Source organism: Phycodurus eques, chromosome 16 (assembly GCF_024500275.1).
Source record: "Phycodurus eques isolate BA_2022a chromosome 16, UOR_Pequ_1.1, whole genome shotgun sequence".
Classification (NCBI taxonomy): domain Eukaryota; kingdom Metazoa; phylum Chordata; class Actinopteri; order Syngnathiformes; family Syngnathidae; genus Phycodurus; species Phycodurus eques.
Genome location: NC_084540.1, coordinates 16754963 through 16765493, shown reverse-complemented (window position 1 = coordinate 16765493; position 10531 = coordinate 16754963). Strand labels below are relative to the sequence as shown.

The following is a 10531-nucleotide window of genomic DNA, read 5'->3' as shown; positions in this document are numbered from 1 at the left end:
TCCGGCTTAAAACTTTGCCAAACAAATATGAGCGTTCATCCAAAGAACTCCATACCGGATCGGTCGTGGCCCGGGTTAACAACATCCAGTGGAAATTCAGCTACTGTGGGTCGAAATCGAAGAAGAAGAAGAAGAAGAAGAGGTGGAAAGCGGGTTCTTCGGCAGAAAGAAAAGAGGAGGCAGGTGTGGTGGACCAGGAAGTGGCAATGATTAGTAAGGGGGAAGTTAGAAAGGCATTAAAGAGGATGAAAAATGGAAAGGCAGTTGGTCCTGATGACATTCCTGTGGAGGTATGGAAGCATCTAGGAGAGGTGGCTGTGGAGTTGGAGGTGGCGGAAATGAAGATGTTGAGGTTCTCTCTCGGAGTGACCAGGTTGGATAAAATTAGAAATGAGCTCATCAGAGGGACAGCCAAGGTTCGATGCTTTGGAGACAAAGTTAGAGAGAGCAGACTTTGATGGTTTGGACACGCCCAGAGGAGAAATAGTGAGTATATTGGTAGAAGGATGATGAGGATGGAGCTGCTAGGCAAGAGGGCTGGAGGAAGACCAAAGAGAAGGTTGATGGATGTCGTGAGGGCAGCCACGAGGGCAGTTGGTGTTCGAGAGGAGGATGCAGGAGATTACATGGGAAAGGATGACGCGCTATGGCGACCCCTAAAGGGACAAGCCGAAAGGAAAAGAAGAATAAAAGATGAGTCAATCAACCCAATGCAGTTCAGGTTTGGCCACAAGAGTGCAGTGTGACTCTTCAGAGCGGCTTAAAAGTGTGCCAATCTCTGCAGTGCACGTCGTAGTTGCAGTTTAATGAGCTCATTCATTCATTGCTCAAAACCAATCATTCAGTGCCTAACTAAAGGCAAGACGAGCTATAAACACAAAGCAGTCACCCTGAACCATTCCGTTTAACGGCCTACTTCATAAACATACGCCGCGTTTAATGTGTCTCCACGACTGGCAAGTATTCAACAGACATAACGTGCCCACATTTCCATGTGAGCTGCAAGGTGGATTAGTTTTATAGATTTGTTTTATTTTCTCACAAGAGGACAATGACTCAATGTTGGCCCGGGTGCGACAAAGAGGGATTTATTCCATCTGACTGACAGGAATGATGTCAATCTTCTTGTTAGTATCAAATCTGGATCTAGTCAAACACTTGTCATCTGTTAGCATGATGATGTAAATGTAATTATATTATGAAAAAAAAAACATGACTGAAAAACACAGCTTCTATTTGAAATGACACATACCGTCAACATATTTAATTAGTTATTTTTCGTACAGGTTTTTATGTGCGGGCAATATGATTATTTTAAGTATTTTTTTAAATAAACAGAACTGTAATATTATAGTATTATATAAAATAAGAAATAATAATTTTTATTTTCCACACTGTGTATCGTTTTTACAACAATATGTGACTCTCAGTAATTAAATCTAAATAATGAAGATACAATTTAAATATATATATATATATATATATATATATATATATATATATATATATATATTACCGTACCTTTTGATTTTTCTAAATAGTAAACTCAAAATTTGCATTATATTTTTAATACACATTTTTAAACGATAGTAAATATAGTCATGATAGTAACAGCATGACCCATAATAATATATTTTTTAATGTACTTATTTACAGTATTTGCTTTACCTCAACAACAGCTCTCTCTCTCTCTCTCTCTCTCTCTCTCTCGCTCTTTCTCCATACACAGTGTTTTACTCTATTTTCTTTTTTTTTAATAATTGAAAACTCTTGATAATAACGACAATAATGCTAATTTCACGTTTGACTGAGTAGTAGGGCGACGAGGTCAAAATTAACCTTTGAACCCTCCTTGAGCGCGCACACCCGGTGGGTGGGGCGCGTCACCTCAAAACTGACGCGCACATCCTCCCTCCCTCCATCCCTCCATCCCTCCCTCCCCGTCTGCCTGCATGCATGGTGGCTCAGTCCGGTCACCGGGCACCAATTAGCGGCACTCAGCCAGTCCGTCAGCCGCACCGGAGGAGCGGCACACCGGCCAAGGCTGTGCTGGAGCTACGGGGAGCTCCGCGGAAGTAGTGTTGGCTGTTTGTTTGTTTCGTGTTCACGGATGTTGGCGAACACCGACTGTACCTCTGACCGGCATGGAGAGTCAGGGCAGCCGCTGTAAGATCGTGGTAGTGGGCGACGCGCATTGTGGCAAGACGGCGCTGCTGCACGTTTTCGCCAAGGACTGCTACCCGGAGGTGAGGACCGAGGCAACTTTATGCGTAGCTTTTCCCCTTTTTTTTTTTTTTTTTTTTTAAATCAATGAATGACGACATCTTGTCTGGACCTGCCCGAACGCGGAACTTAATAATAAATAAAGTTGCTTTTACATTTGGGGTTCTAAAAACGTTGTGGGGCACCCCTTATTGTGGGTATGTGTGTATACTTACAAAGGTTAATAGAGTTACAGGAGACCCACATGATCAGGCTGATCTTTTAAAGAGGATTCCAGTATCATTTTCCTGTGAGTTTATCTTTAAAACCAGTGAAAATGCACCAATTTCTAGCCAACGTCATTATACTAAGTCAGTAGGGTCAAGATTTTAGGTAGCTGTGACATTTTTATTAAATCCAAGTTTCAGACTTTCATAACTTTTCATGAATCCATTTTTAGAAGGTTGGTATCCCTGGGAAGCTTGCTAAACAGAAACTGACAACATATAATAATGAAGTGAATTATTTTCAATGCTTCATTCCAAATTTGTATTAATTTGACACTCAAAAAAGGTACAAAAAAACCCAGTTAAGAGCTGAGAATGAACAAACACCATAAATTGATAGAGTACAAAGTAAGGAATAAATATAGCAGAGTAAAGAAGCATTTGTAGTTGATAAGATTCATGAAATTAGCAGTGGAAGCCACAGAAAATCTGAGCCATCGTGCTGGTCGGAGTAACAATACAAAGCAGCCAGGCCAGCGGCGGTCCGAAAAATGTGTGTGATCGGTCAATTTATCACATTTTGCAGCGTCACAAAAAAAGATGTAATGCAGATTATTTTTTTAACGTCGACCTGCAACATTTCCCGCGCACCAAAAATGACGTACGATCGGAAATTACGCACTTAGCCTAGCAATGGGCGGAGCGCGACCCCTTGCCTCTCATTTGTAAAAAGTGAACTAAACATTTTATTTTGCGTTTCTGTAACACAACAGAATCATACAATAATTACTGTGTAAAGAGACACGATGATTGCTGTGAACGAACTCAACACGTCTTTCTGAGGACCCCTTAGCGGCCCAACAAGTTGCCTGATGTAAAATACATGAAATGCAGCACCATAATAATGCAGGCACAAAAACGCAGTAATATTAGGCCATTTAACAATTATCACTTCCGATTACCTATGTTTTTCCCCACCGACTGTCCTTCAAAACAGAATAACAATGTTGTAGAATCCAATCCACGTACATGGGGCATAACACGCATAGGCTATATTACGTATATCGAAGCGACTGCTCTGTTTTTGGAATGCAGAATTCTAGCCGAGGCGGCGACAGACGTTACGCACAATAGCTCGAACCAAATTCAATTGAATTACTGGAAATGCATTATTTACGCATCTATTGCTGCTAGCTGACACGCACTGCTTCCACTAACAACATGGCTGCGTACAGAGAGGAGCTCGTTTACAAAAGCACAGTCAGTGTTTCGGACCGCTCTAGCGACTGTTTTTCAATTACGCGACGACCGAGTTTAATTCCTGCCAAGAAGCAGGTAACGTGAGCGGAATCGTTTCAATGCGTAGATTTATCCACGTTGGAAACGTTTGACCGGAGTTATGTGTGTCCAAGCCGCGAATATTTTGCCGATGTTGCCTTGCATCTCCTGTGTCAAAAGTGCTGCAGGCATGCAGGGATGTCCGATTTTTGTTAGACGTCACAATCGTATCAGAGCTTTTGATTGGCCCAAAGCTAAAGTAGGGAGAAGTAATGTTTGTTTTACTGACATGCCACTCCCCATATGAAGGTATGCACATTTAAAAAATAAAAAATAAAAAAGGTTACAGCAAAATAATTGATTTGAAATTCGGGGGCACCAAGTTTCATTGTTTTAAATGGCTCCTTGGTCCAAATGTGATGTTATTATGGCCATTTAAACTCTAAGGCTTTATTGATCTATTATCTTAAATGTCCACTCACTGCACATTTCATGAGGTACTTTGTCTAATACATGGCTGTGCAAACGTCTGTGCTCCAGGGCCATATTTTAATTTTTAGAATAAACACAAGGGCCAGGTCCTTTTGTAGATGAGGTAAAAAAAACAAAACAACAACCTTTAAACTGTACATTTAATATGTAAAATAGTTGCTTTCACTGTAAGACTAAAACAAGAATTCATGCATGAATTTCTTTTTTTCTGTTGACTATTTCGTAGTGATTTAGATTAGTTATTTTGGTGTACATTGTTATTAATATTAGCATTTTATGCCCATGAACGAGAAACAAAATGTTTTGATGAAACTGTCATTTACATTTCTCATTTCTGATATAGCCTTTTGTTTGCATAGGCAGGTCTACCTAATGAAGTGGCTTGTTTTGTCCCTGACACAAAATTAGTTTTGTTTTTAGACGTACGTGCCCACCGTGTTCGAGAACTACACGGCCAGCTTCGAGATCGACAAGCACCGCATTGAGCTGAACATGTGGGACACGTCCGGTGAGTCCTTTTGCTTGCATCCATCCCCCTTACAAGCTGTCTTGTGTGTGTGAAGTATGGTTTTGACCCAGACAGACACAGTGGTGCCTTGAGATATTAGATTTGTTCAGTGACCACACTGCTAATTCAAAACAATTGTTGTTCAAATCATCTAAACCCAGTGAAATGATTGGAAATGCCATTTTTTTTTAATGCAGTTTGTAAAGGGTTAGTTTGTATAATATAAAAATGAAAAATAATGTAACAGTTTTTGCCACATTTTTTGCTTCCATTGAATGGATATTATGGTACTCCTTCTGGTGTGTGCGCCTTGGCCACCTCGGGGCAGTATAATATTGACACAAATATACATGGAACTGATCAAAATTCCTTCGTAAGATGCGGTGAGATGAGTTGTTTTTCACAGAGGGTAAATAATATATGCCTGTGCGTATTGTTATATTATCTGTCTACATGTGTTGCTTCACCATTTGTGTTCAGCTGTACGTTACTTAAAGGCTCACAACACTGCGACAAAGATGCTATGAGTTAGCCAGTTTGGCATCGTTTGTTAGCATTAGGCTGAACAGACTTCTGGAAAGCAAAGCAGTGTGGTTGTGGTTTTGTCTGTTGGTTTAATGTGTAGTTTGAGAGTAAACTTCAAACGGAAGTGGCGATAAACAGCTTGAAGCTTCCATTTTGACTTTGGGGAAAACTCAAGACTATCTCTCCTTTAGCTAATGTATTTCCGTAGACAACATTTGAGGGAATTCTTATCATGGCCATCCCTAATTTGTATGTATTTTTTTCAGCATTTTTGTGTAGATTGGAGGAAACCACTGTTGTCATGATCGTACCACACGATATTTTACCCATGATGACATGAGTGAAAAGTAATACAGTGGTGCCTTCACTTACGAGTTTAGCTCGCTATAGTGTTGTAAATCATAAAAAGATACAGTGATGAGATTACATAATTAAATATACTGTAAAGAGTTAGGCCGTTTGTGTATCATGATTTCATGGTAGGAGCTGCGATAAACAGCTTGAAGCAAGCACAGCCAAATTGCTGCTTATTGTGAAGTTTGCTGCCACCAGGTAGGTCGCGCAATTCAATTTTTGGCCACAACGCAAAACTAAAAAACAGCCAAGCAACGGCTTGCATCTTGCAAACCTTGTAAATTGGGTCACTCCTAATGTACCACGGTAATTTGAACGTGAAAATAAGATTTATAGCCGCAAGAGTCAATTAACAAACTCTCGCAACCCCTTTCTCATTGACCGAGCCTCTAAAGTTTATCAAACTTTGACGCCATGCTCTGCCGACATTATACAGCGCAGGCAAAAAAAATAAAAAAATAAAAAATAAACTTGGTCGTTCAGCAGCGTCCTTCTGTTTAGGATACCTGCTTTCAATTGGGGCTCATTTGGGCGGATTCGCTCGTTGGAGTTCATCAATTTACAAGTCGTGGAATTTGCTAGAAATGGCTGCTTTGAATCAAAATGGCCAACCTCTCCTTCAGTTTTATGCATGGAACCCTGAGACTAATTTCATGCGTCATGTTATGATTGTCAATCGGGGAAACTAGTGTCAGGAGCTCATTTTTGTAATCTTCCAGCGGGTGCGACGAAGGTTTTTTTTTTGGGTTATCTTTTTTTTTTTTCATGGCGAATCCTCAAAATGATCATCGAACTTTGACGCCACATTAGACAGCATAAGCAAAATTTACCAGCGCTCATCTGTCGAGGATACCTGCTTCCGATTGGGGCTCATTTAGGTTAATTTCCTTGTAGCGGGTCGTCAAGGTACGAGCCCTGGAATTTAGCATAAAAATGGCTGCTTCAAACCAAAATGGCGGACTTCTTGTTCAATTGAGACTTTTTTTGTGTGTGCTCTTATGATACACATTTCCACCCAATTTGGTGCCAAATGGGTGGAAATCTCCCTAATTTTCAAGGTTTTTTTTACTTTTTTTTTTTTTTTTTTTTTAATAGCGAAACCTCAAAATGATCATCAAACTTTAACTCATTCAAGTTAGAAAAGTTGGAAAAAATGAACCCCTGGCCCCTGATCAACATGAAATTGACTGGACATTTCTATCAGAACAGCGCACAAGAAAAAGTCCCAGTTCGCCGAAATATGAGCCAAACGGAATCACGTACACTTCACAGATGGGCGAAGTTAAATTGCCAACTGGTTTTGCCTACGGCATCTAATGTGGGCAGAGCATGGCCTCAAAGTTTGATCGTTATTTAAATGGTTTGCCATGAAAAGGTGGCTTTAATTATTTTGCCTTTTCCAGAAATTACTTTATTCATATTTGTGATTTGCTAAAATTACTTTGGACATCTTTCCGAGGTCTTTTTTTGACACCAGACTGGTGGACAGGACAACTCTGTAAGTGCCAAAAGTGTTGTTTTTTTTGGGGTGTTTTCCTGACCTTCCAATCGTAAGCTCTTTGCCACATCATGACAGTTAAAAACATTAGAATCCGAGACCCCGTGAGGTGGACCTTCTACCGTAAACATTCCCAACCCAAAGCTATCTTTAGATCTGTAGACGCTGCCTCACGGTCAGCCAGGGAAAGAATGTTGTTTTTGTATCGGCCCCTGAGAGCCTTGAGCCTGCCACTCAGCGGCAGCCCCCTCCTCCCCCCCAGGGACCGTAACGTAACGCAACTTAACTTAGGAGGGGCTCTTCATCACTGCGGCTAATGACGCTGTGGGAATGTTGTGCTTCTGTGCATCTGTACAACCCTGAACCACCTTTGCCACCGTTGATCTTTGCTCTTCTTTGCCACCACAAATATGTCGCCTGTCCACAGGGCACATATGAGCGCCCTCCCCCCCATATGTGTGTGCGTGTGTTTGTGTGTGCCGTTATTCACGCAGATGTTCACGTGTTCTCTCAACAAGAATAATTGGCTCACAGATGAAAAACAGCTTTCAATGGAGAATTCGGGCAAGTTATCCCCACTTTTGGCTTCTGCCATTTTGATTTTAGGGCATCTCTGTTTTTTTTGCCTTTTTTATGTGTTTTTCAAAGTAGGGTTCTTTATACTGTGTATCCGGGAATCTAGGTATCTAGGTATTTAGGGTGTGTTTGGTGTAGTGACCAGTCATTTTCATGGTGTTACTAACCAATTTAACAATTGAGTGAGTTGCGAGATGGCCTTTCTGATGATGGCTCCTTAAAGCTTTCTGCTTCAGCTAGCTGAAGCGCCTCAACATTTCTTGGGTGACTCATCCTCGCCATGATAGTAACGGACAGTGACAAGGATATGTATCTTTGATTTGATTATCGGTTTGGAAATAGTAAGGCGTTAAATTACTCGTTACTGAATGAAGTGGTTATATCAGAGCAGATCAGTAGTTAGAGTGGCATCACTGTAGGTGACATGGTATATTTAGAGACCGTGCTACTTAGCTTTCAAAATAAATAGTGTTCTTATGTTGATGTTGAACAATAACCCCTCCTCCCAAGTTTGTAGATTAAATTGTGCCCCTTTTTTTCATAGCTGTCTTAAAAAACACCCATAGGAATCTTAGGGAATATGGACTGAGCCCTACCATGAGTAATTGACAACCCCCACCCCCCCCACCCCAAATGTTTATAATTGCCTATATTAAGAGTTTTAACTTTAAATACACAAACAACTGTGATCCCCAAACACGTTATCATTTGAAATTCATCTTACAACTTTAGCCTTAAATAGATAATTGGCTTACACATGATTTGATTTAGAAAGATACACCCAAAGTGCACATGTACATGCACGTCCTAATTTCCACGAACAATCCAGGCTAAACGAAGCCCCTCCCCAACATACGACGCATAAAGCTTGTCTCTCAATCAAGATGTCTGACTTCAACATTGAACTAGAGTATTAGTTGGCTTTAAAAAAAATCAATAAGGTTCTTGCTGTAATGGCGCTCTATGACCCTTGATAAGCTGCTCAGGTGTCAACATGTGAGTTTGAAGAAAAGTTTTCTGGAACCTTTTGTATTTTGCAACTTGCTCTCTTTAAAAATCAATAGACTTCTTGCCTTGACATGGATCCACAAACTTTGAACAAGATTGCATCCTTAATAGCAGGTTCACTTCCCCCCCTGCTGGGCTCTGGCTGTGACACAAAGCACAAAGCCTTACCGATCGTCTGGCCGTGCTCCCTCTTGTGATCACGTGTCATAAAAGTGGTCTGTCTTCGGCCATTGATTAGCTGGGTCCTGTTAATTCCTCTCCTGGATGAGAGCAAGGCGGTCTGAGGTATTTATGAAATTGATTTGTGAGCTTTATTGTGGCATTCTGGCGCTTTTGTGTGGAACTTCCTGTCAACAATTTGGAATTGATTAAAAGCTGAGATGCTCTTCTTTGCGTTTAGTTTCTGTTTAAATGTTGGTGTGGTGTCTTTAGAAATATAACAACAAAAAAATGAATGTGATTAAAAAACATAAAAATAGGATGGTATTTTTTGTAAATTGTAAGATATTTTATACTGTAATTTGAAATACTTAAAAAAAAAAATCAAACAATAATACATCTGTGAAAAATATTTTTCTTCTTTTTTTTGTCCTGTCCAGCTGTTGCACAAAGGAGTATCTGTATCCATTTTAATGCCAGAACAGGTTACTTTGCCACCGTGGAGTTTTTAAGCTGCAACTGTGGTTCTTTTTATTCTCATGGATATTTATTGAAAATTTCACTCGGAAAGAAACAAAGTTTTAAAGATGAGTGACAGAAAAAACAAACGGGAGAGAGAGTGAAAAGATAACCAAACAATATAGGAAGTGAAGACAAAAGACAGGACATTAGCTGTTATAAAGATGAGGAAAGTAAATAATTATACTGTATGCCGAGTACATTGACATATTAGATTCCAGTGTTGAACGTGGCAGTGGTGCTACACTCTGTGAAGGAAGGACAGGACAATATAGGATAGGACTGGACAGGACAAGGACAGGAGGGGAAGCATCCAGGACAGAGGTCGCGGACCCGGCTGTACAACTGAAGTGTGGTGGGAGTGGCTATGTACATTCTAAACACCTATAGAAACAAAGTGCAAGTTAAAATACAGTATATTGAACAGAAACAGAAGGCTGTTATCGCTTCCGGACAAAGCCAGACGGCAACTTTGTCTCTCTCCTGTGTGTTCAGACCATCTGGAGAATGAAGTCAATTAGAAAAGTGATTAGAGGGAATTCAAATGTTTGTCTGTACACCGCACGACTCTGCTGCCATTTACTCTGACAAGCTCTTCCAGCGTGTATCCGCTTCCTAATTGACTTTTCAAGTAACCCTAGCGGTCAAGTGGTCCAAATGTCAACGTGTCTCCGCGAGAACTTCCCTGAGCGTCATTAGCACGTCTTATTCTCAATGCTCGAGAGGGAGGAGGAGGGGATCCAATGGTAGACAGTCAGTCTGGGAGGTTGTAACGAGCCCGAGGCATTAATGCACTCGTCTCTCTTCTCAATATGGTAGCGATGCCTGGGAAAGCTTCCGGCTTATCGCTAATGCTTGCTGCATCTTTAAAAATCCATGTCAGGACCTCAGAACTTCCTCTCTCGTCAACTGATTTTCATATCCGTCAGTCCCTTTAGGCATGAAAACAAGATATAACAATATACATTTGTTACAGCTGCCATTTGTTTGTTGGGTAATAAGACTGTAAAAATGGATTTGTTGAATGCTGGTGCAAACATCAAGAAGGAACTTAAAACATTTTATCAGTTTTCGATAGATCTGTATTTCTTCTCTGGTTGATTGTTTTTACTCAGCCGCGGTGGTTTGTTGTATATTGAATTAGAGCACAGGTGTCAAACTGGTGGCCCGGGGGGCAGATCCGGC

General features: G+C 40.7%; 1 protein-coding gene across 1 annotated transcript in view; it reads left to right on the top strand.

The window, feature by feature from the left end:
- The first annotated feature begins 1937 nt into the window (after positions 1–1937).
- rnd2 (Rho family GTPase 2) overlaps positions 1938–10531 on the top strand; it is a 35515-nt gene continuing 26921 nt past the window's right edge. Inside the window, exons 1-2 of the mRNA XM_061699959.1 lie at positions 1938–2246; positions 4620–4707. Of these exons, the coding sequence (XP_061555943.1) occupies positions 2145–2246; positions 4620–4707 (190 nt within the window). The 5' untranslated portion in view covers positions 1938–2144. The remainder of the gene's footprint in view (positions 2247–4619; positions 4708–10531) is intronic.